This window comes from Loxodonta africana, chromosome 17, assembly GCF_030014295.1.
Source record: "Loxodonta africana isolate mLoxAfr1 chromosome 17, mLoxAfr1.hap2, whole genome shotgun sequence".
In the NCBI taxonomy this organism is placed as follows: domain Eukaryota; kingdom Metazoa; phylum Chordata; class Mammalia; order Proboscidea; family Elephantidae; genus Loxodonta; species Loxodonta africana.
The window spans coordinates 62,831,628-62,857,471 of record NC_087358.1 but is presented as its reverse complement, the minus strand read 5'-3'; the positions used below and the strand labels follow the sequence as shown (position 1 = coordinate 62,857,471).

The following is a 25,844-nucleotide window of genomic DNA, read 5'->3' as shown; positions in this document are numbered from 1 at the left end:
TTCATTCATTAACTTTCAACTTACATATGTCATTTATATTTGAAATGAGTTTCTTGTAGAAACCGTTTTGTTGGATGATGTATGTTGTGTGTGTGTGTGTGTGTGTTTTTAATTCACTCTGCCAATCTCTGTCTTTTAATTGGTGTGCTTAGACCATTTATATTAATTATTGATACATTAAGGCTTAAATCTGCCATTTTGTTTATTTGCTATTTTTTCTCTGTATTTCATTTCTGTTTTTTTCTGCTTTCCTGTGGGTTATTTTAACATTTTTCAGAATCCGGTTTTATCTGCAGTGTATTTGAGTGTATCACTCTGTATAGATTTTTTTAGTGACTGCTTGCTTTAGATATTACATTATATATACATAATTTAGCAGAATCTACTGGTGCCATCCTTTTACCAGTTTGAGTGCAGTTTAGAAACCTTACATCCCTTTACAACCATTTACCCTCCTCTGTTTATAATATAATTGTATTGAATATTTTTTTGTATCTATTGATAACTAGTGTCTTAGTTATCTAGTGATGCTATTACAGAAATACCACAAGTGTATCTCTTTAACGAAGAGAAATTTCTTCTCTCACAGTCTAGTAGGTTACAAGTCCAAATTCAGGGCATTGGCTTCAGGGGAGGACTTTTTCTCTCTGTCGGCTCTAGAGGAAGGTTCTTGTCCTCAATCTTCTCTGGTCAAAGAGCTTCTCAGGCGCAGGACCCCATGTCCAAAGGACACACTCTGCTCCTGGTGCTGCTTTCTTGGTGGTATGAGGTCCCCAACTCTCTGCTTGCTTCCCTTTCCTTTTATGTCTTGAGAGATAAAAGGTGGTGCAGGCCACACCCCAGGGAAACTCTGTTTACCTTGGATCAGGGAGGTGACCTGAGAAAGGGTGGTGTTACAATCCCACCCTAATCCTCTCAACATAAAATTACAATCACAAAATGGAGGACAACCACATAATACTAGGAATCATGGCTTAATCAAGTTGACACATAGTTTTGGGGGAGCACAATTCAATCCATGACAACCACATAAGACAATGTTATAATTTTTGCTTCAACTGTCAAACGTAGTTTAGAAAATCTAGAGGACAAGGAAAGTCTATTGTATTTATCCATATTTTTGCTCTTACTGTGTTCTTTCTCTTTTAAAGTCCAAGATCCCTTCTGTTATTACTTCTACTGTTTAGAAATTTTGTAACCCATTATTTTAGGGCAGACCTTCTGGTGACAAACTCTTTGTTTTTCCTTGATTTCCCCTCCATTCCTGAAGAATAGTTTTGCTGGTTATAGAATCCTGAGTTGACATTTCTTTCCATAGCTGAAAATTTTCTGCTACTTCTTTCTGGCCTCCATTATTTCTGTTGAGAAATTCACTGTCATTCAAATTGTTTTTCGTCTGTGGATAAGGTGTTTCTTGCTGCTTTCAAGATTTTCTCTGTCTTCAGTTTTCAGAAGTTTTGCTATGATGTATTTTGGTATGGATTTCTTTAAATTATCCTCTTTGGAATTCTCTGAGCTTCTTGATTCTGTAGGCCAAATTTGGGGAATTTTAAACCATTTTTTATTTGAATATTTTTTCCACTCCACCCTTTTCCCCTCTTCTCCAAGGCTCCTATGACACAAATATTAGATCTTTTGTTATAGTCCAACAGGTCTCTGGGACTTTGTTTATTTTCTTTTTTTAGTCTATTTTCTCTGCACTGTTCAGATTGGATTATTTCCAGTGTTTGTACTTCCAGTTTACTGATTCTTTTATCTGTCCCCTCCATTTTGCTACTGACCCCATCCATTGACTTTTTTCATTTTGGTTATTGTATCTTTTCATTCTTAATTTCCATTTGATTGTTCTTTATATATTCTATTCCTTTGCTGAGATTTTCAAATTTTTTATTTAGTTTCATACATCTTTGTAATTGTTCATTGAAGCATTTTTATGATTGTACTTTAAAATTATTATCAGATAATTCGAATATATATGTTATCTTAGTGTTGATATCTGTCGTCTTTTCTCATTCCATCTGAGATCTTCCTGGTTCTTGGTATGATGAGTGATTTTTCAGTTGAAATCTGGACATTTTGTATATTATGTTTTAAGACTTTCACTTCATACTGCCAGGTGGTGTGAAGTCCAGGTTCCCCCATTCAGTCTGCATTGACAGCCAGAGAGGGAAGAAACCAAAACCAAACTAAACACACTGCTGTTGCGTCAATTCCAACTCCTAGTGACCCTATAGGACAGAGTAGAACTGCCCCGTAGAGTTTCCAAGGAGCACCTGGTGGATTCGAACTGCCAGCCTCTTGGTTAAGAGCCATAGCACTTAACCACATGCCACCAGGGTTTCCAGAGAGGCAAGAAGCATTCCTTATTACTGCTGGGGAGGTGTGGGAGTTCCCACTGTCCACTAGGCCCTTGCTGATACCAATCTGGCTAGGTGTGGGAGGTGCCCCTCATGATCCTGCACCCCACATGATCTCCACTGATACTGTGGGGCATGGCCTTATTATTACACAGTGGTGATAAAAGTCCTGACTCTCCACTAGGCCTCCTCTAACATTCTTCCAGCAAGGAGGGTGGAAAGATGCCTGATTACCGCTGGATGGGGGTGGAAGTCCGGGCTTCCCAAATGGGCTTCACTGACACCACAAGGTGGGGCTCATAACTGCCCAGTAAGGATAAAAGTCCTGGCTTTCCATTTAGCCTTCTTTGATACCATCCCAGTAGAGGGATTGAGGCATCTCATCATAGTCTAGCAATGGTGGAAGTTTAGGCTCTCTGGTCAGCCTTTGCTGGTGTGAGTAGTTGTGGGGAGGCAGTTTTGTCTGTGGTGTTTGACTTGAGTGGAGCAATACTGCCTAAAAGTTTTCTGTATTTCTAGGCTGCTGCTTTTCTGGCCCTTTAGCTAGTGAGAGCAGATCTTCGTTTGTTTTTTGCTGTGTGTGTGTATGTGTGTGTGTGTGTCTTCACTTACTGGTGTTTCCAGGTTGCTGGCTTCTCCAATATCCAGTCTGGGATTTATGAGGCCAGGCAAAACACAACAGGGAACTCACCACCATGTTGTTCCTTAGGTCCCAATATCCCTAGCCAGTGTGTCTTCTCTCCACCTTTCAGAAGATTTTTATATTTGTATGATATATATTGTCCATGGGTTTTAGTTGTACTTAGAAAAAAAACAAAAAACAAACCCACTGCCGTCGAGTCGATTCCAACTCATAGCGACCCTGTAGGACAGAGTAGAACTGCCCCAAAGAGTTTCCAAGGAGCACCTGGCGAATTTGAACTGCTGACCTCTTGGTTAGCAGCCATAGCACTGAACCACTACACCACCAGGGTTTCCTTGTACTTAGAAGGGATAGGAAAAAGTACATCTACTCATTTTGTTAGAGGCAGAAGTATAAATGGGTAATTTTAGTGGTGAAGGGTGATATAAGTGGTCCTGATGTTTAGATTTACGTGAAATGTGACTAAGCTTAAGACTTCCATTTTTTAATGTTTTAATCATAAAAATTCTTTCCCTGATATTTAATAAACTATTTTTAAAATTTCATAATAAGGATACCTCTGTTAGATTCTTTTGTGATTTTTATTTTAGTTCTATTACTTCTATAAAGTAGTTCTCAATTCCATCACAGTATTATAGTTGAAAAAAATGAAAATTTAAGAAATTAAGGATTCTCTTTAATAAATTATAAAACCGAATGACATATACAGCCACATCATTGTCTTGAAAACATTGCATTTTTTCAACAATTGCACTTAACCCTTGATGCGAGTTGATCATTGATGTAACTTCCTTATCAAAATCAATTTTTTAAAGAGGATAAATTCAAATACCAGATTTTTACTACTTATTTGTTCTTTTGAGCCTTCTTATTACCCCTTCTGAATATCTTCAGCCATGCTTTGGTGCAGTTCATGGTCATCTTTTGCCTGTACTACATCATTCTTTATTCTAATCTTGAATGCTTTCAGAAATTTTGTGACATGTATATTTCCTTTTTTATATTAATGTTGCTTTTTTACATTTTTGGTTCAGAAAAATAAAAATGGTTTTTGAATTTCACATGCTTTTCTGTCAAATAAAAATTTTAATATAATTTAGGCTATTTCTGAATGAGAGAAGCATTTCCAAGTATTTATCCAAAAATGTCTTTTTCACCTGTCTATTGTATGTTTTTATGTATATTTTGGAAGAATGGAATTAAAGATAAGAGAGGAGAATAAAGACAAGCTGTAAGTCATTGACAAAAAATTGAGGAAGAAAAATGCAAAGCATACAAACGCAAAGCTTCAAACACAAAGCATTACAGAACAATCAGTGACTTCTAGTTCAAGGGAAAAAAAAATATGGTTTGTCAAATCCAAGAGTTTTCAGGCAAGAAAGACTAGAGGAGTTAAGAAGTTTTTAGCAAGTAGTGAGTATTGCAAGCAATATTGTGTAACAACAGACATTGTACAAAGAAATTTGAAGTTCATCGATGGCTTACTGTTACCTAAATTTTCCACAACCTGAACTCCAAATTTAAAAGCATAGGGAAAATTTTGAGTGCTTTCAGAGCTATTTGGGATCAGGAACAAAGCATGTTTAACTTGGTACAATACAACTTGCAGATACACAATTAACAAATGCATTTGCTTGTTGAGGTCAGTCACAGAATTGATTATACAACTAGAGAGGCAGTCTTAAGAAAAAGAAAAAGATAAGCAAAGGTATAAAAAGGTGTCTTATAGGCAGGATAAGAATTACTCGGATAGCATGGTAAGAAATCATTTTGTTATAGAAAGTACAAGGAAAGGTTTTCAGTATTAATTCTACTATTATTTATTGAGTGCCTGGTATGTTTCAAGTGCTTTACACAGGCTATATCCCATCTAAATTCTCATAATAACCCGTGTTAACAGAATTTCAGAAAATTTAAATAAATTATACGAATTCATACAATGATAAGTGTCAGAATAGGATATGAATCTAGGTCTGTAGGGCTCTCTTTCTCCCAATCTTAAAAAAGGGAATGGTTTTCATTCCTATAGGGATAAATACATACTTCTTGAAAACAATTAAAATATTAGAGGCTATAGTTCCTTTGACCACCACCTCTCATCCCATTGCTCTCCCTTTTTTCATTCTTACCTCCCACTGATGATAACCACTGTTTTGTTGATATCCTTTAAGTCTTTTCTCACACACACATATACACACACGCATGCACACATACCTGTGGGTGGACGAAGATTGCGTAAATGTATTATGCATATAACTTTGCAACTACTTTAGATGATGGAAACATCTGACTCATAGATTTTTCATATTGGTACATATGGATATACCTAATTCTTTTTAACTACTGCATAATATCCCACAGTGTGACTGTACCTTAATTTATTTCACCATGCCACACCAATGGACATTTTAACGGTTTCCAGTTTTTCACTATTAAAAGTGATGTTGTAGTGAACATCATTGTACACAATCCGTTTTTACCAAGAAGTAGAATTACTGAGTCATGAGATAAAATATATGCTTTCTATTAATTAATGCTTTCTCTTAATGATCATCACTACAACTAATAATAATAAGATAATCTTACATTTGAGAACACTTTATACTGTTTTATGGGTCCTTAGCCCCCTCCCTGTGAAGTTGATTGGGTAAATATTAAATTAGGCCTTATTCGAAACCTGTATCTGCATATTAACTCCTTTCAAATCTTTGGCTATAACCTGGATTGCACAAACATGGGTTGGGGTTGGGGGGTAAGACTTCAAGGAGGGCAGTGGGAAAGCAAGAGCTAGAAGACTGAAGAGCTAAGCAGAGATTTTATACTCTGGCCACTACAGGAGAGATGGTGGTTGGCTTTTCAGTCCCACCAGTAAAAAGCGCTTGGCATAGCCATCAGGGGTTTCCATTGAAAGCCCAGAAGGGTCTCACCTGAGGAGTAAAGACCACATTCAGAACTAAGAGCTAAAACAAAACGGGACTAAGTACAAATCCCTAGATTTAAGGACAAAACTAAAATAGACCCACTCTAACAAAATATAAAACAAAGTCTTCCAAGTTCAAGATGATTCACCTGTAATTTAACTGACAGCTGGAAAATCCATCACCCTTCAAAAGAAGATAACAGAATCTATAATTTACAACAAATGCACAGTATTCAGTTAATAATAAAACATTACTCGACATGTGAAGAAACAGAAAAATATTACTGAGAGCTAAGAAAATAATTACACAATAAAAACAGAACCACAACTGACTTAGAAGTTGTTAGACAAGGATTAACAACTATGATAAATATGTTAAATATTCTACGGGGAAAAAAAGTGGATACAAGGATGATGGATAAACCTAAGGGAAAAAAATGAAAATCTTAGAACCAAAAGTATAAAATGTTGAAGTAAAAAATATATTGGGTGGAATTAGCAGAAGAGTAGATACAAAAGAAGGCACAGTCTCTCTTGAGCTTGAAGATGTCATCAAAAGTCATCTAAACAAGCTTCCAGAGAAAGAGAAAAAAAAAAAAGCTGAAAAAATACGTATAGAGCCTTAATGAACTCTGGGACCATCTAAGCAATCTAGCATATGTGAAGTTGGAGTTCCAGAGGTAAGGAGAGATAGAGAGAAAAAAAGAGAAAGAAATGTTAGAAATATTGGCTGAAAATTTTCCAAATTTGATAAAAAAGATAACTCACAGATTGAAGACATTCACCAAACCTTAAGCAGGATAAACACAGAGAAAGCTAAACATTACTTAAGAACATTATAGTCAAGCTACTGAAAACCAAATGTAAGGAAAACAGATCTTAAAAGTCAGGGGAAAAAGCCACATTAAATACACAAGAACAATGATAGGGATGATGATTGATTTTTTTTCATCAGAAAAATGGAGGCAACTTATATCCTGACCATATAAAGACCCCTAAAAACTCAATACTAAGACAGCTCTGACAAGGATCACAATAGAGGGTCCAGGGCAGAGTGGGAGAAAATGTAGAACAAAATTCAAATTCAGAAAAAAAAAAAGACCAGACTAACTGGTCTGAAAAAGACTGGAGGAACCCCTAAGACTATGGCCCCTGGAGACCCTGCTAACCTAGAACTTAAAAAAAACTAAAAAAAAAAAAAACAAAAAACTTAAGCCAGTCCCAAAATCCACCTTTCAGCCAAAGGTTCGATGGGCCTTTAAAACAAATAATAACACACATGACATGCATGCTTCTTAGTTCCATTAAGTATGTAAGACCAAATGGGCAACACCTGTGCAAAAGCAAAGACGCGAAGGCGGGAAGGGACAGGAAAACTGGATGAATGGACACCGGGAACACAGGTGTAAAGAGAAAAGGGGAGAGTGCTGATGCATTGCAGGGATTGCAACCAACATCACAAAACAATTTGTGTATAAAACTTTGAACAAGAAACTAATTAGCACTGTAAGATTTCATCTAAAGCACAATGAAATTAAAAAAAAAAAAATGGAGTCCAACTAAAATTGAAAGGGATCATTAAAGTGCTGAAAGGAAAAAAAATTTTTTTATCGAGTAAGAATTCTATATCCAGTGGAAAATGAAGGTGAAATAAAGACATTTTCAGATAAGAAATATATGATGGAATTTGTTTTCAGCAGACTTGCAGTACAAAAAAATGCTAAAGAAAGTTCTTAAAGCTGAGAGGAAATGATACCAGGAAGGAATCAAAAAAATATGTATATAAATTAGTATTTTTAGTTTCTTAAATTATTTTAAAGTCAATCAAGCTTAAAACAAAACTGATAATATATTTTGGGTTTTATAACATATGTAGAAGTAAAATATATTTCAACAATGGCATTTAGCTATAAGGCTCTCACATATAATATTAATTCAGGATCGATTGTGATAACTTAAGGATAAATGTTGAAATTCCTAAAGCAATTACTTTAAAAAAATTCAAATAGGTGTGTTTGTAGAACAATAAAAAATAGTTAACCCAAAAGAAGACAGAAAGGAGAAAGAAAGGAAAAATAACAAGAGTGAATAATAGGAAGCAAATATTAAGATGGTAGATATAAACAAACATATCAATATTTACATTAAAGGTAAACAGACTAAGCACTGCAATTAAAAGGGAAAAATTATCAGACTGATTTAAAAAAAAAAGTTGCATGGACAACCTCTTCTCAAAAGATGCACTTTAAATATAAAGACATAGGTTGATAGTAAAAAGATAGGCAAAGATAAATTATGAACACATCACTTGTCAGAAAGCTTGTTGTGGCTATATTAATATCAGATAAAGATATGGACTAATGTTACAGAGGGTCAGTCAATTCAGCAAGATGGACTAACAACCCTAAATGTGTATGTACCTAAGAACAGAGCTTCAAAATATGTAAGCAGAAACTGATAGAACTAAAGAGAGAAAGAAATCCACAATCATATTGGTGGTTTTATCCACCTTTTTTGAGTGATTAATAGAATAATACAGAAAATCATTAAGTATATAGATTTGAACAACTTGCGTGCTAACTAAACCTAATTAACATTTATAGAACACTCGACCTAACAACTAATGATTACACTTTAGTTTCAGTGGTTATAGAACATTCACTAAGGTAGACAATATGTTGTTATTAGATGCCATCAAGTCAGTTCCAACTCATAGTGACCCTACGTACAACAGAATGAAACACTGCCCGGTCCTGCGCTGTCCTCACAATTGTTATTTGTGAGCCCATTGCTGCAGCTACTGTGTCAATACATCTCTTTGAAGGTCTTCCTCTTTTTTGCTGACCCTCTACTTAATCATGCATGATATCCTTCTCTAAGGACTGGTCTCTCCTGATAACATGTCCAAAGTATGTGAGATGAAGTCTTTCCATCCTCTCTTCTGAGTAACATTCTGGCTGTACTTCTTCCAAGACAGATCTCTCCGAGATGGCAATCCATGGTATATTCAGTATTCTTTGCCAACACCATAATTCAAAGGCATCTAATTTTCTTCAGCTTCACCTTGAACTTGCATATGAGCAACTGGTGGTCTGTTCTGAAGTTGGCCCTTGGCCTTGTTTCTGACTGATGATCTTGAGCTTTTCCATCATTTCTTTCCACAGATATAGTCGATTTGATTCCCGTGTATTCCATCTGGTGAGGTCTGTGTATAGAGTTGCCGTTTATGTTGTTGAAAAAAGGTATTTGCAATCAAGAAGTCGTTGGTCTTGCAAAATTCTATCATGTAATCTCAGGCATCGTTTCTATCATCAAGGCCTTATTTTCTGACTAGCAATCTTCTTTGTTTCCAAGTTTCACTTTCCAATCACTAGTAATTATCGATGCATCTTGGTTCATGTCTGATCAATTTCAGACCACAGAAGTTGGTAAAAATTTTCAGTTTCTTCATCTTTGACCTTAGTGGTTGGTGTGTAAATTTGAATAATAGCCGTACTAACTGGTCTTCCGTGGAGGTATATTTGGACATTATCCTATCAATGACAGTGTTGTACTTCAGGGTAGATCTTGACATATTCTTTTTGACGATGAATGCAATGCCACTCCTCTTCAATTTGTTATTCCCGGCATAGTAGACCATATGATTGTCCAATTAAAAATGGCCAATACCAGTCCATTTCAGCTTATTAATGTGTGGGATATCAATGTTTATACATTCTATTTCATTTTTGCTGATTTCCAATTTTCCTAGATTCTTACTTGGTACATTCCATGTTCCAATTATTAATGGATGTTTGCAGCTGTTTCTTCTCATTTTGAGTTGTGCCACATCAGCAAATGAAGGTCTGGAAAGCTTGACTCCATCCACATCATTAAGGTTGACTCTACTTTGAGGAGGCAGCTCTTCTCCAGTTGTCTTTTGAGTGCCTTCCCACCCGAGGGGTTCATCTTCCGGCACTATATCAGACAATGTTCTGCTGCTATTCAGAAGGCTTTCACTGGCTAATTCTTTTCAGAAGTAGACCACCAGGTCCTTCTTCTAGTCTATTTTAGTTCGGAAGCTCTGCTGAAACCTCTCTAGCATGGGTGACCCTGTTGGTATTTGAAATACCGGTGGCATAGCTTCCAGCATCACAGCAACACACAAACCACCACAGTATGACAAACTGACAGACGTGTGGGGTAGACAGTATACTAGGAGGTAAATTTCAAAGAAATTGAAATTATCTGATTGCAGCAGAATTTAAGTAGAAATCAATAACAATAATACAGCTTGAAAATACATGAACATTTGGAAGTGAGGCATTACAATTCTAAATAACCCATGAGTCAAAGGAGAGATCATAAGAATTAGAAAATATTTGAAATTTAATGATAATAACAACAAAAAAAGCCATAAAAAATTGTGGGGTGTAGCTAAAGCAATGTTTAGAGGAAATTTACAGCTTTATAAAATGCCTACATTAGAGAAGAAAAAGGTTTTAAAATCTATTATCTAAGCTTCCACTATAAGAGACTATAAAAATACGAATAAATGCATACAAAAGTAAATGAAAAAAAAAAACAAAATAATAAGGATAATAAAAAAAGATAATAAAAGAAATCAATAAATGTAAAAATGGTAGAGAAAATGAACAAAGCCAAAAGTTAGCAAGATTAATAAAATTGATAAAACCATAGCAATACTACCAAGAAAAGAGATTGAATAGTGAGGATGTCAATTTCGGGTCTATAGACATAATAGAATGATAAGGGCCTATTATGAATAACTTAAACTCAATAGATTTTATGACTTAGATGAAATGGACAAATTCTTTGAAGAACACACGTACCATATCTAACACAAGAAGAAATTGCATTTGTGTTTAGGTCTATGATAAATTTCACGTTAAGCTTTATGAGCGGTGTAGGATAGGAACCAATGAAGTAGAATTCATATTTAAAACCTTCGCCCTAAGGAAAACTCCAAATTGACATGGCTTTACTGGTGAATTCTGTCCTACATCTAAGGAAGACATAATACAAGTCCTGTAAAGTTCTTTTGGAAAATGAAAGAGGGAACTCTTTTCAATTTTAGGTCACCATAGCCTTGATAGAAAAAAAAGAGAAAAAATTGATTAAAAAAATTTACCAGGAAATAATTTATAGACCAATTTGCCTCATAGGCATAGATGTCAAAGTCCCTAACAAAATGTTTGCAAATTGAATTCAGCAACGTATAAAAAAGCTCATACATTATGATGAAGTGGGGTTTGTCCCAAGAATATAAGATTAGTTCAACTTTCAAAAATCAAACACTGTAATTCACCACATTAACAAAGTTAAGGGGATAAAAATATATAATCAACAGTTTTAGAAACAGCATTAGACAAAATTAAACACCCATCCATAATAACAATTCTCAGTAAATTAAGAGTAGAAGGTAACTTCCTCAAAAACCTTACAGCTAACAACATAAGATTTATTGAAATGTTGAATGCTCTGCCCCAGAATTGGAAACAGCCAAAGATGTTTGATCTCATCTCATCTATGCAACATTGTATTGGAGGTCTTAATCAGTGCTGTAAAGCAAAAAAAAAAAAAAAAAAAGTATATATATACACATATATGTGTATATGTTACAGAGATTGGAAAGAAAGAAGTAAATATCGATCTTTATTCACAGACAACATGATTATATAGAAAATCCTAAAGAGTCTATAAAAAGATTAATAGAACTAGTAAGTGAATTTAATAAGGTCACAGGATTAAAGATCAGAATACAAAAATCAGTTGCATTTTTGTGATTTCTATATACTATTAATATACAAAAGGGAGGTGAACTGAACTAAAACTATGAGCACCAAAGAAAATAAAATACTAATAAATTTTGTGGAAAAATGTATAAACTTCTATATTAAAAAGATTGCTGAGAAATTAAAGATGACTGAAAGTAGAGATATACCACATTCATGTGTCTTGGACTGTGTTCTCTAGAGGAGCAAAAGCAATGAAGTGTGTACATAAATGGAAAAAAATGTATATAGAGAGATTTATTTCAAGGAAATGGCTCACACAGTTGTGGAGGTTGGCAAGTCCCAAATCCATGGGTCAGTAGTAGGCTGGAGGCTTCTCCTGACTCACATGGTAACACGGGCTGACGGACCTAAAATCTGCAGGTTAGGCAGCAGGCTGCTGGCTCATGTCCCAAGAACTAGAGATCAGAGGATGATGAGGCAAATGCAGGATTGGATGCAAGATCGAGAGAGTGAGTTTTGCCAGAATATCCGGTATATCGGATGAGGGCTACACGCCCAAAGAAACTCCCCTTTCTACTGATTGGCTGCTTACATCAGATCACAAAATGGAGGATGATTATATAATATCTGCCAAACCACTAAGAATCATGGTCTAGCCAAGTTGACATAACCTTAACCATCACATCATGGTTTATAAAATTCAACATTTTTAAAGTGATAACTCCCCCCCAAAAATGATCTATAGGTTTAACACCATCCCATAAATATCCCAGTTAGTATTTCTTATGGAAATTGACAAGCTGATCCTAAGATTCATAGGAAAATGCAAAGGATTTTGTATAACTAAAACAATCTTGACAAAGAAGAATAAAGCTATAAACTTACCTATGTAATGTTAGGATTTATTGTAAGGCTACACTTACCAAGAAACTGTGGCATCAATAAAAGAATAAATAGCTCAGTGGAACAGAATGGAGTTCAGAAATCAATCACACTTTGTCAATTTGACAGAAGTGTCAAGCTAACGCAATGAAAAAAGGAAAGTCATATCAACAGTGGTACTGGAACAAGTGGATATCTGTATGAAAACAATTAACCTCTATCCTACTTCACAACATACACAAAACTTTATTTGAAATGGATCGTAAATTTAAATATACAAGTTAAAATTACAAAGCTTCTAGAAGAAACCATTGGGAGACTGTTCATAATGTTAGGTTAAGCAAAGGTTTCTTAGGATAAAAAATGTCCTAACTATAAAGGAAAAAATTGATGTATTCGACTTCAAATTTTGAAACTGTTATCTTTCGAAAGATATCATTAAGAAAATGAAAAGACAAAATCACAGCAGGAGTAAAAATATTTGCAAAACATATACGACAAAGGACTTGTATCCAGAACATATAAAGAAGTTTATATATATATGTTGATGTTGTTGTTAGGTGCCGTCGAGTCGGTTCCGACTCATAGCGACCCTAGGCACAACAGAACGAAACACTGCACGATTCTGCACCATCCTCACAATCATTGTTATGCTTGAGCTCATTGTTGCAGCCACCATGTCAATCCACCTCATTGAGGGTCTTCCTCTTTTCCGCTGACCCTGTACTCTGCCAAGCATGATGCCCTTCTCCAGGGACTCATCCCTCCTGACAACACGTCCAAAGTTTGTAAGACGCAGTCTCGCCATCCTTGTCTCTAGGGAGCATTCTGGTTGTGCTTCTTCCAAGACAGATTTGTTCGTTCTTTTGGCAGTCCATGGTATATTCAATATTCTTCGCCAACACCACAATTCAAAGGTGTCAACTCTTCTTCTGTCTTCCTTATTCATTGTCCAACTTTCACATGCATATGATGTGATTGAAAATACCATGGCTTGGGTCAGGCGCGCCTTAGTCTTCTGGGTGACATCTTTGCTCTTCAACACTCTGAAGAGGTCCTTTGCAGCAGATTTGCCCAATGCAATGCATCTTTTGATTTCTTGACTGCTGCTTCCATGGCTGTTGATTGTGGATCCAAGTAAAATGAAATCCTTGACAACTTCAATCTTTTCTCCGTTTATCATGATGTTGCTCACTGGTCCAGTTGTGAGGATTTTTGTTTTCTTTATGTTGAGGTGTAATCCATACTGAAGGCTGTGTTCTTTGATCTTCGTTAGTAAGTGCTTCAAGTCCTCTTCACTTTCAGCAAGCAAGGTTGTGTCATCTGCATAACGCGGGTTTTTAATGAGTCTTCCTCCAATCTTGATGCCCTGTTCTTCTTCATATAGTCCAGCTTCTCTTATTATTTGTTCAGCATACAGATTAAATAGGTATGGTGAAAGAATACAACCCTGACGCACACCTTTCCTGACTTTAAACCAATCAGTATCCCCTTGTTCTGTGTGAATAACTGCCTCTTGATCTGTGTAAAGGTTCCTCATGAGCACAATTAAGTGTTCTGGAATTCCCATTATATATATATATATATATAAAGAAGTTTGTATATTCTGAATTCAACTCCTTTGTCAGATATATGTTTTGCAAATATTTTTATGGCAAGTATTTTGTTACATACATATTTACCACAATAAAAAAGAACCCCTGCAACTCAATAATAAAATACATACAACCATTTTTTTGAATGGGTAAGAGACTTGGACAGAAACTTTACAAAAGAAGATAGAAGGTTGAGAATAAGCACATAAAAATATGCTCAACATCCTTAATCACCAGGGAAATGCAAATTCAAGTCACAATGAGATACCGTTTCACACCCAGTAGAATGGCTACGGTTATAACGAATGATAAAACCAATGTAGTTAAGAGTGTAGAACAAGTGGAAATGTCATGCATTGCTGGTGAGATTATAAAACGGCGTTTGGCAGTTTCTTAAAAAGTTAGCATACTACTACTCTATATCTTGAATTGCCTGGTTCTTGCCATCTTCATGATTATATTCCCCTTATTAGTATCTTTTATTGGGTATATCCACTGGATATACGTTGGTGGATGTATATCCTCTTCACTATATTCAGTGTATTCAATTGTCTTCTGAATAGCTTCATCATTTAGTATAAGAAAGTTTTATTTATTTCTAAATTATTTCTAATCCTTTTAAATTTACTTCTAATCCTTTTAAAGTAATTTTGCCAACATATCAATATTTTAGGCCTCATTCACTGATTTGAATGAATTATCCGAATTTGCAGAATTAACGAAAACTGCAAAAGATATATAAAGCTTACAGCGATTTTTGTGAAGTTTTAGTTGACAAGTCTGCACTTTGTTTTCGTGACAATACTCGGAGTGCTTAGATTTGTCGTTCCCAGTGCTCCTGCTGCTGCTGCTGCTGCAGAAACCGTTTCGGTATAACTGGTTTCCTTTGCAATTCTACATGCTTTATTTTATGCATTTAAGAACATTTTTCTGAGCAGTCCATCGTCTTCCTCATACTGCCAAAGGCATAATAAAGAAATTGAAATGAACTAAAATGAGCTAAGGGAGGAGCTGGGAAGGGGAGGGAACCTGTGCTGGGGGAAGGGAGGAAATTTGCCATCCAGTATAACCTGGGCCCCAATAAGAAGGAAAGCTGAGGCATACAGAGAAAGGGAGACAGGTCAGGAACAAGGTCTTCAAGTCCCAGAAACCCAGAGTTTTGGCTCCCTACACTCTCTTAGCCTGTAAAGTTATTTTTGGCAAATCTTCCGTTTTGATAAATTTGGTGAATTGGTGTTTTGACAAATTCAGACTTCTTTGAAATGACCTAAAACCACCTTACTGACTTGCTAAAGCACTCCCTAAAATAGATGGAATAATGAGTAAGTTCCCAGCCCTATTATTCTGTTAGCTCATTTAAGAGTGAATGTTCTACCACACTGAGACATTACTTCACATCCATTAGGATGGCTATGATTAAGAAGACAATAATAACAAATATTGTTGAGGATGTGAAGAAATTTAAACTCTTACACATTGCCGATGGGAACGTAAAATGGTGCAGCCACTTTGGAAAATAATTTGATAGCTCCTCAAACTAAAGTTTAATATAGAATTATCATATGATCCAGTAATTCCAATCCTAGGTATGTCTACATGAGAAGTGACAGTGTATGTCCACACAAAAACTTGTACACAAATGTTCATAGTAGCATTATTCCTAATAACCAAAAAGTAGAAACAACCCAAATGTCCATCAACTGATGAACTAGATAAATATAATGTATATGCATACAATGGAATATTTTTCAGCCATAGAAAATGAAGTACTGATGCATGCTACAACACGAATGCCCCTTGATAACAAGCTATGTGGGAAAGAAGCCAGTCACAAAAGAGCATGTATTGTATGATTCTATTTATATGAAATATTCAGAATAGGCAAATCTATAGAGGTAGAAAGTAGATTAGGGCTGGGGGTGGGGGGCAGTAACAGAGAATGACTGCTACTGGGTTTCTTTCTGGGATGATGAGAAATGTTCTAAAATTGTGTTGGTGGTTGTACAACTCTGAGAATAAAGCCATTGAATTGTACACTTTAGAGAGTGAATTTTATGAAATGTGAATATTTCAGTAAAGCTGCTAAAAAAAGTGTTCTTTGTATAGTGAACACTAATATTAGGGAATTTTTACTTTTTTTACGTTCTTGTGATCTGACACCAAAACTCTTGCTCTTTCCACTATGTTGTCTTTGCCTTCTAGTCTACACCATCTGGCTCAGCATAAATACTGATCTACTGAATGGCAGGGAAATGGACTACATGAGCTCCTCAGATCCTTGAGATCTATATTTCAGTAAACCACAGCATATAGGAAATGAAACCATTCCCCTGAACTTGAAACTACTTTGTTAAGTAGAAGGCAACCCACTGATTTCAGGTCCCAAATACCACCCCTAGGTAGCTGTGAAACTTTGGCCAAATTGCTTAGGCATTTGATCTTCAGTTTCTTAATACAAATATGGGAATAATAATACATACAAGGTGTTTTGAGAATTTAATTATATATAAAAAGCTCAGCATGGTATGTAACATGTAATAAGTATTGAATAGTTATTATATTACTGTTTATTATTTACAGTGAATAATTTATAGTCAAATGCTTTCGTCTTTAGAGTAGTCAAAATATCCTTTCTGATCATTTGCTATTTATCCTTCACAAGCCCTGTTGATTTGTACTCTTCTTTTAATAGGTACAGCATAAGAGATATGATGCAATTCTTAAGCGATTGCATTGTCAGGTGAAAAAGTGTCAGTCAAATAGAAGGCAGTGGCAATGGAACATTCAACAACTGGAAAAAACTGCAGCTGAGCTAAGAAAACGCATTGGAATGCAAGATTGTCATACGGCAACGTGGCACACAGACCGTGCCAACTCAAATTGTGGGACACAGTGTTGAGAAAATCCTTTGGATTCTAAACAACCAGCATCCACTCTCAGAGGTTGTCTTAATGACAGATATATTTTCTCCTTTTCTGAATAGTCATCCATTTACTAGAGCGTATTCCAACCCTGCAACTGATAGTAGTAGATAGATAATAGGAAGGTTTACTGGAAAATAGTGGAAGACTATGAATGTTCTCAGTGTGTAAGATGTATTGTACTTATGAGTGCCTGTTTATAACCATGTTGCAGTCCCCCCCATAAAAAAAAAAAAATCTTAGAAGAAAAGCTTGGATTTCCAATGATTTAAATTGTTAAGATGTAAAAAAGGGTTGCCTATTTCAAACTTTTTTTTAGAACTTGTTCTTTTACACCGTCTTCACATTAGCCCATAAATATGGACATTTAAAGTAATGTTATTATATGTTCAATGCTTCAGATATTTTACTCAGTTTTCCTTTTTATCCAGTAGGTAGTTACCATTTTTTCCTTTGTTATTAGATAAATTTTTTTTATTAGATAACATATTTTTAGAGTGATGCAGTGCACAAAATATTTTGTTCACTTTTTTATCTGTAAATTCTTTATCCCTATTTTGTGACCAAATTAAATTATAACATTGCATAAGACAAATATGGTGTTGTTAGTTGTCATTGAATCAGCTCTGACTCACGGCAACCCCGTGCACAATGGAATGAAACTTTGCCTAGTCCTGCACCGTGCCCACAACTGGTGCACGCTCAAGTCCCTCGTCGTGGCCACTGTGCAGCTGGAGTGCCGTCTGGCCTACAGGGCTCAGCTTCCAGCACTATACTGGGCAAGATTCTGTTGCAATCCATATGGCTTTCATTTGCTAATTTTCAGAAGTAGATTTCCAGACCTTTCTTTCTAGTTTGTCTTAATGTGAAAGCTCTGCTGAAACCTGTCCACCATGGGTGTCCTTGCTGGTATTTAAAATCCAGTGGCAAAGCTTCCAGCATTATAGCAACACACAGCCACCACAGTACAACAAACTGACAGACAGTGATGGAAGGCAAACATATAAGCTCCTAAAGGAAGTATTGACCAGTAGAGACTAACATATTTTTTTTCTCATTGTGAGGCAAATGCTATGTGCCGTGGCAACCAATCAAATTTTAACTTGTCCCTTTTAAGATAAAAATGCTCTCTTACACTGAGTCAAGTGCTGAGGAGGAAAAAAAGATTACTTACTGAAGATACAGTTTTAAATATTTGCTTTTAGGGTTTAATTATTTTAAAACAACAACACCAAAAAGGTATCTCAAGTCCATCTTGCCCCCACCTTTCTATGTACCTGAGATTCAGTAATAATATAAAACCAAACCAAACTCATTGCAGTCAAGTTGTTTCAGACTCTCATAGATACCCTGTAAGACAGAGAAGAACTGTCCTATAAGGTTTCCAAGGAGCAGGTGGTGGATTTGAACTGCCAACCTTAAAACCTGATAATAAGTCTTATTATGTTCAGCATTAATGTTATCTTATTATGACTCATTGTTTTTGTTAGGTGCCATGGAGTTTGTTCTGACTCATAGCGACCCTATGTACAACAGAAGTGAACATCGCCCGGTCTTGCGCCATCCTCACAATCCCTGTTATGCTCGAGCCCATTGCTGCAGCCACTGTGTCAATCCATCTCATGGAGGGTCTTCCTCTTTTTTGTTGACCCTCTACTTTACCAAGCATGACATCCTTCTCCAGGGACTGATCCCTCCTGATAACATCCAAAGTATGTGAGACATAGTCTCACCATCCTTGCTTCTAAGGAGCCTTCTGCCTGCACTTCTTCTAAGACAGATTTGTTGGTTCTTTTGTCAGTCCATGGTATATTCAATATTCTTCAACAATTCGAAGGCATCAGTTCTCCTTCCATCTTCCTTATTCATGGTCCAGCTTTTGCATGCATATCAGGCGATCGAAAACACCATGGCTTGTGTCAGGTGCGCCTTAGTCTTGAAGGTAACATCTTTGCTTTTTAACACTTTAAAGAGGTCTCTTGTAGCAGATTTGCCCAATGCAATTTATCATTTGATTTCTTGACTGCTGCTTCCATGGGTATTGATTGTGGATCCAAGTAAAATGAAACCCTTGGCAACTTCAGTCTTTTCTCCATTGATCATGATGTTGCTTATTGGTCCAGTTGTGAGGATTTTTGTTTTCTTTATGTTGAGCCATAGTCCATACTGAAGGCTGTGGTCTTTGATCTTCATCAATAAGTGCTTCAAGTCCTCTTCATGTTCAGCAAGCAAGGTTGTGTCATCTGCATAGCACAGGTTGTTAATGAGTCTTTCTTCAATCCTGATGCTCCGTTATTATGACTTAATATGCCTTATAATGACTAATATTTCAAATGGCTTATGCTATAATACAGTCAGCTTTGGCCATGACTCAAAAACACAACTACAAATAAAAATGGTAAACCTACTGTCTTAGTTATTTACTGCTGCTGTAACAGAAATACTGTAAGTGGATGGCTTTAACAAAGAAAAATGTATTTCCTCTCAGTAAGGTAGGCTAAAAGTCCAAACTCAAGGCGTTAGCTCCAGGGGAAGGCTTTCTCTTCTGTCAACTCTGGAAGAAGGTCCTTGTCCTCAATCTTCCTATGGTCAAGGAGCCTCTCAGGCATAGCGACCCTGGATCCAAAGGACTCGCTCTGGTCCTGGTGCTGTTTTCTTGGTAGCATGAGGTCCCCAGCTCTCTGCTTGTTTCTCTTTCTTTTTACCACTTGAGAGAGAAAAGATGGTGCAGGCCACACCCCAGGGAAACTCCCTTAACCTTGGATCAGGGAGGTGACCTGAGTAAGGGTGATGTTACAATCCTACCCTAATCCTCTCAACATAAAATTGCAATAACAAAATGGAGGACAACCACAAAATACTGGGAATCATGGCCTAACCCAGTTGATACACACATTTCTGGGGGGATATAATTCAATCTATGACACTACAGATTGTGGTGAGTATCCACCATGCTCAGCAGAAGACAAGGCTGAATCAAGAGCTGATGGCACAAAAATATTTTAATGTTATTTCCATATGAAAAGACTCTTCTTATAGCTATACTTCATCATTTTATTTACAGTTTATAAAAAGAAAACTCTAGACTTTGCGACTTTGAAAGTTTATAAGGAAACTGGTTTTCAAAATATTTGTACATGATAACTAACACTGAGTTATGTTTTTTAAAAGCTTACTTTTAAATTAAAACATAAAAAAATAGGTTTAGTCTACTTAAGATAAAGTACCCCATTTGAGAAAGGAATTTTCAACGTAGTCTTCTAAAATATCCATAATAATACATGTATCTATTTTAAATTCTGTGACAATTGAAAAAATTATTTGAAAGAGAAGACTTCTGTTTTTCTTCTTTGCTCATTCTGATCTTGAAAACCCTTTTAGGTGATGGAGATTTTCAGGTTCACAAAGAAAGACTAAAACCTAAGGTTTCCCTTAAGTCTAATGAGGTAGTGGCTATGATACTTCAACAGTCACAAATTCTAAAATTAGAAAATAAAATTAGTTTTTTTAAAAAAATTCTCTGTAATTGAACCCAACTTAGAATATGAGCTCTTCTGCTTAGTGGCTCACACATGTTTCTGGTTTAAAACTCAGTCTCTTCTGAAAACCACTGAGTTTAGAGTTCTCCCCCTCCTCCTCCCTTTCTTCTCCTCACAAGTGATCTAAGTTCCCTGGGGACTTGCATTGCTTTCTTATCCGGGGAAGGCTTCTGGTCCAAGTGCCATTCTCTGACCTCCACTGGCCTCTGGAGAGGTGTAATTCTTCTGGTCTTGAGCATCACCTTCTATCTCCTGTCCCTGCTGCATCTGCGGTTGTTATCACCAGTCTATGCAGTCTAGGTCTTCCTTGTTCAATCTTCTCGTCTAATTCAAATTCTCGTTTTATGGATGCTGCCCAAATTTCATCTCTTTGGAGCCAAGAAAATGTTATTCTGTCCATGCGTTCTTCCCCACTCTGATTTCTGCTGTAAACTGAGTCTTCCGAGGCCCTCGGCCCTTTGGAGCTCAGCAAATTTTTCACCTCTCGAAATGCCCGGCTTTCCGCAAAGGAAAGCTATGAATTCAAGAATAGTGTTTCTACTGTGGGTTTTAAAAAAGTCCACTGTGAAACTCAAAGCTGGTGAATGACTTCTTAATTCCCAACGGTATCTGTCCTGATCTTGGCCTTGTAGATGTTAGTACCTAAATGATCAGGAAAAGATAACTAGTACAAGAAGGCAGAGGTAGAAGCAAACCTACAGTTAATATCTCAAAATATTGCCTACTACATGTGCAATCTCTGGAAAAGTTATAGTGTAACAATGTACAATGTAAGTCTCCGACTTAAAACAGGATTCCATTCCGATGACTGTCATAAGTTGGTTCTAATGTAAGTCCAAAACCTCATTTTTTTTTTTAGTTTTCATTATTATTGTCTTTTATTATCCGTACCTTTATAAATCTGATCTTCATTTGTCTTTGAGGGTTGGAAACATTACATATAAATTTACAGATATGATGACATCAGCAAATTACTGTCTGCAACATTGTGTGTTGTATATATTACTAACACTAAGATGTCCCCCCAAAAAACAAAGGACGGTTTTAAGTGCAGTTCATCGTAACTTGAGTATGTCCTGTGTTGGGGACTACCTGTAAAGAAAATGCTGCCCACTTTTCAGGACCCCTGGTGGCAAAGTGGTTAAAGTGGTTGGCTGCTAACCAAAAGGTCAGGGGTTTGAACCCATCAGCCCTTCCATGGGGGTTTTAAGCCATGTTTTAATAACCATGGAAATCACCAGGTTACAGACATTATAGTCAGGAAAGTCAGCCGTCTTGAGCAATATAAATGATCTGCATGTTATCTGTTAGGCCATTTCTCTCCAGTCAATTGAGTAACCGTGTCCATTTTCTAAAACAGTACAAATATAAAATAACACTAATAACAGTAACTTACTGAGCAACTACGCTATGCCCTATTTGCAATTTATATATTATTTAATTTAATTCTCAAAATAATGGTATAAATCATTGTCCCTAATTTACAGATGGGAAAACAGAGGCTAAGCCAGGTTAAGTAACACCATAAGATCTCATCACACAGCTGGTCAGGGGCAGAGTTGAAATTCAAAGTGTTTGTTCTGTTAGCTACATGGCACTGCAAGAAAATAACTCCAAGCAAGTAAACTTCAATTTTACTATAAATAAGTAATAACTTATTTCTGTATTTAATCTACCATTATAATGGAATAAAACAGAGCATGAAATGAATTTAACCAAAAAGGTTAAAGTTAATGATTAAAAAACAAACAAAACAGTACTCAAACACATAAGTTACATTACGTGAAGGTCAGTATTGGTAGAACATTTTGGCTAAAGGAAATGAAATTGTGTTTATGAAATTGCTTTGGAATCTTCTAAAATTCATACAGGAGATTTCAATTAAAGATCTAAGTTCCTATATCATTTTACATTGAACATAGACTTTATGGTTTCATCCATGAAAATTATCAAGGCCTGTATTAATTTTTTTTTTATATATATTAATACTGGAGCCCTGGAGGCAAAGTGGTTAAGCATTTGGCTGCTAACCAAAAGGTTGGCAGTTCGAATCCACCAACAGCTTCTTGGAAACCATAGGGGGCAGTTTTACTCTATCCTGTAGGGTTGCTATGAGTCGGAATCCCTTCAGCGGCAACAGGTTTGGTTTTTTGTTTTTTTTGTGTGTGTGTTAATACTACAGAGATTCTGAGATCTTTAGGGGGAAGGGGAATTAGTTGATTAAAAAAAAACTTGTGGTTTTGGAACTAAAAATTGTGTTTGATTCACTGGTTGCTCATTTATTACTTGCTTATATTTTCAATATCATAAATATTTTATTTTTTATCGGCTAAGATAATGATTACTAAAGCTAATGATCAGAAACTAAAAGTTGTATGCCTGTAAAAATAACCTATGTTGTATTTGTTTATTTGGATTTATAATGTATTTCTAAGGGAGGGTTTTGAGCTTTTTTATTTGCTGATAAATTTGGCAGCGTAACGAATGAGTTTTCTATATCATATTAGTTATCGTGTAAGACTTGCTACTGAATGTTATTGAACTCTGACCAAAACCAGGAAAAATAAATTGAAACAGATACTAATAGCAGGAAAGATTTATTCACTATATAGCAAAGAATGGAGTGCTCCAAATTACTCTTTCTCTTCTGTAATGTTCCATTTAAATTAGAACTGTGAGATCTAGATCTTTACAAAAATAAAAATAGCATATGATTAGGTAATGACAGAGTTCCTGTTTATATAATTTAGCGAAGACAGACATGAAGCAATGAGACTTGAACCTCTTAATTAATGAGATGAGGTATTCCAAAAGCAAAACTAGAGTTCCTATGATAAGTAGTTTTAAAAGACTTCTTACCCAAAAAGCTCTCTGGCATAAAATCATGCCAAAATTAGAATAAAGAAGTTCAGTGACAGATATTTGCCAGTATTGCCAAATCACAGATTGTGAGGTAATTTGGAGGCAATGAGAATACGCTGCCAGTGTAAGATAAATTTTCAGTTTTTTTTAACCCAAAGCATTTAAGCCAAGACACATCGTCCACCTCCTCTGCTGTTACTTCTTGCCCCCCTGAGATTATTTTACACAGAACAGATGTATGTAATCACCATGCTCGTTGTGGAGAAGCTTCCTCAAAGTGCCTTCCAAACTGTTTCTCCTTGAATCCATAGCGCTGCTTTGTGTACATGATACCATGACATGCAAAAACACACAAACAAAAACACTGCATACCCACCCAAGAGAACTGAAATCAGGAAAGCAAACAGATATTTGTACTGACGTTCATTGCAGTACTATTCACAGTAGTCAAAAGGTGGAAACACTCTAAATGCCTGTCAACAGATGAATCTGTAAACAAAATGTGGTACATACATACAGTGCAATATTGCTCAACCATAAAGAGAAATGAAGTTCTGATACATGCTACGACATGGATGAGCCTTTAAAAATATTATGCTGAAAAGAAGTCAGTCAGAAAAGGAGAAATATCGTTATGATCCCACTTACACGGAGTATCTAGAATAAGTAAGTGTATAGAGATCAAAATTTATTAGTGGTTACCAGGGATGGGCTGAAGGGAGGGGGAAAGGATGACTCAACACTTGGGGGATACTGAGTTTCCGTTAAGGGTGATGGTTGAACAACATGATGAATATAAGTTAATGTCATTGAACTGTATACGCGAAGATTGCTAGAATGGTAAATGTTCTTTTACATGTACATTTTCCACAATAAAAAATAAAGTAAGAAAAAATACCCCACACAAAAACAGCAAGCTTGCAATTTGCAGGAGTTGTTTCATCTTCAGTGACCAGTTGTTAACTAACTCATACACAGTGATCCAGCCAGATGTCAGAACATCTGCTTGGCTGAAATGATCACAGGAGTCTCTCTTCATCCACCTTCTCCACAGAGACTGTATACAGCCACTCAAGCATTTTTATCGTTTAAAGTGAGACCTATTTCAAGACTTTAGTCCCTCAGATGTAAAATTGACTTTTCTGTACAATTTGATAATGTTGATATTGTTTTAATTTTTGGTTCAAACACACTTGTATAAAACACTGAATTCTCAGAAAGGCCTGTACTGTTTCTAACCTTTCACTAATCAACAGACCTTAACTGTTCAAATTTTAGATTATTCATCTTCTAAGACTTTCAGTCTCAATCTGTCAGCATAATTTACCCAAGTACAGTTTCCTCATAATTAATGTAATTCTCTAATTTTTCTTCGCTTTGTTTACATCAGAAATCTCATTTCCTCATTCAGATCGTACTTTTTTCATCTTTGCACAGCTATCAGTTGCATCATCTTCAGACTTTTTTTTTTTTTTTTTGTAACTCTAACGTTTAATCCACTGGCCTAAAGTAAGATTCCAAACATCAAAAATAATCTCATTTATAACAGGTTTATGCATGAGAATCGTCTTTTCTTTATTTGAAATGCTTCACAAAGATAAGCTTTCTCAGAAACCTTTGAGTAGACACCTCCAGTTCTTTGCCCTGGTCTTCTTGGATCCTTTTTACCTTTTTTGTGTACGGGCATTCCCCGGGTTACAAATGAGATCCGTTCCTAAGTCTGTCTTCAAGTCGAATTTGTAGGTAAGTTGTAACAGGTACATATCGTTCTTATTCAGTGTCAGTTGGTCAAATATTTGTCTTAACCTGGTGAATGCCTGTACACGCACACACACACACACTCATACACACACAAATCTAAGAAGATCAGGGCAGAGAATTGGAGGTATCTACTACAAAGGTTCCTGAGAAAGATTGTATTTGTGAAGCGTTTCAAGTAAATAAAAAAGATGAGATTATATATGTATATAAAAGAACATTTCAAGATCTATCCTGAAGTTCAACGCTGTCAGTTGTAGGATAATATCCACACGCTTACAAGGAAGACCAGTTAATATGACTGTTCTTCAAATTTACTAACCAACCACTAAAGCCAAAGATGAAGAAATTGAAGATTTTACCAACTTCTGCAGTCTGAAATTGATCAAACATGCTATCAAGATTCACTGATAATTACTGTTGATTGGAATCTGAAAGTTGGAAACAAAGAAGAAGGAGTAGCAGTTGGAAAATGTGGCCTTGGTGAAAGAACAGACCCTGGAGATTATGTGATAGAATTTTGCAAGATCAACAACTTTGCAAATACCTTTTTTTGCAAAACAAACACCTTTTTTCAACAACATAAACAGCATACGCACGTGCACCTAGCCAGATGGAATGCATAGGAA

At 36.0% G+C, this 25,844-nt stretch overlaps 1 protein-coding gene across 1 annotated transcript in view; it reads left to right on the top strand.

Moving 5' to 3' along the window:
- The window catches only part of CCDC122 (coiled-coil domain containing 122), a 57,072-nt gene extending 39,430 nt beyond the window's left edge, over nt 1–17,642 (top strand). The window contains exon 6 of the mRNA XM_064270095.1: nt 16,828–17,642. Within this exon, the coding sequence (XP_064126165.1) occupies nt 16,828–17,034 (207 nt within the window). The 3' untranslated portion in view covers nt 17,035–17,642. The remainder of the gene's footprint in view (nt 1–16,827) is intronic.
- The last annotated feature ends 8,202 nt before the right edge of the window (nt 17,643–25,844 follow it).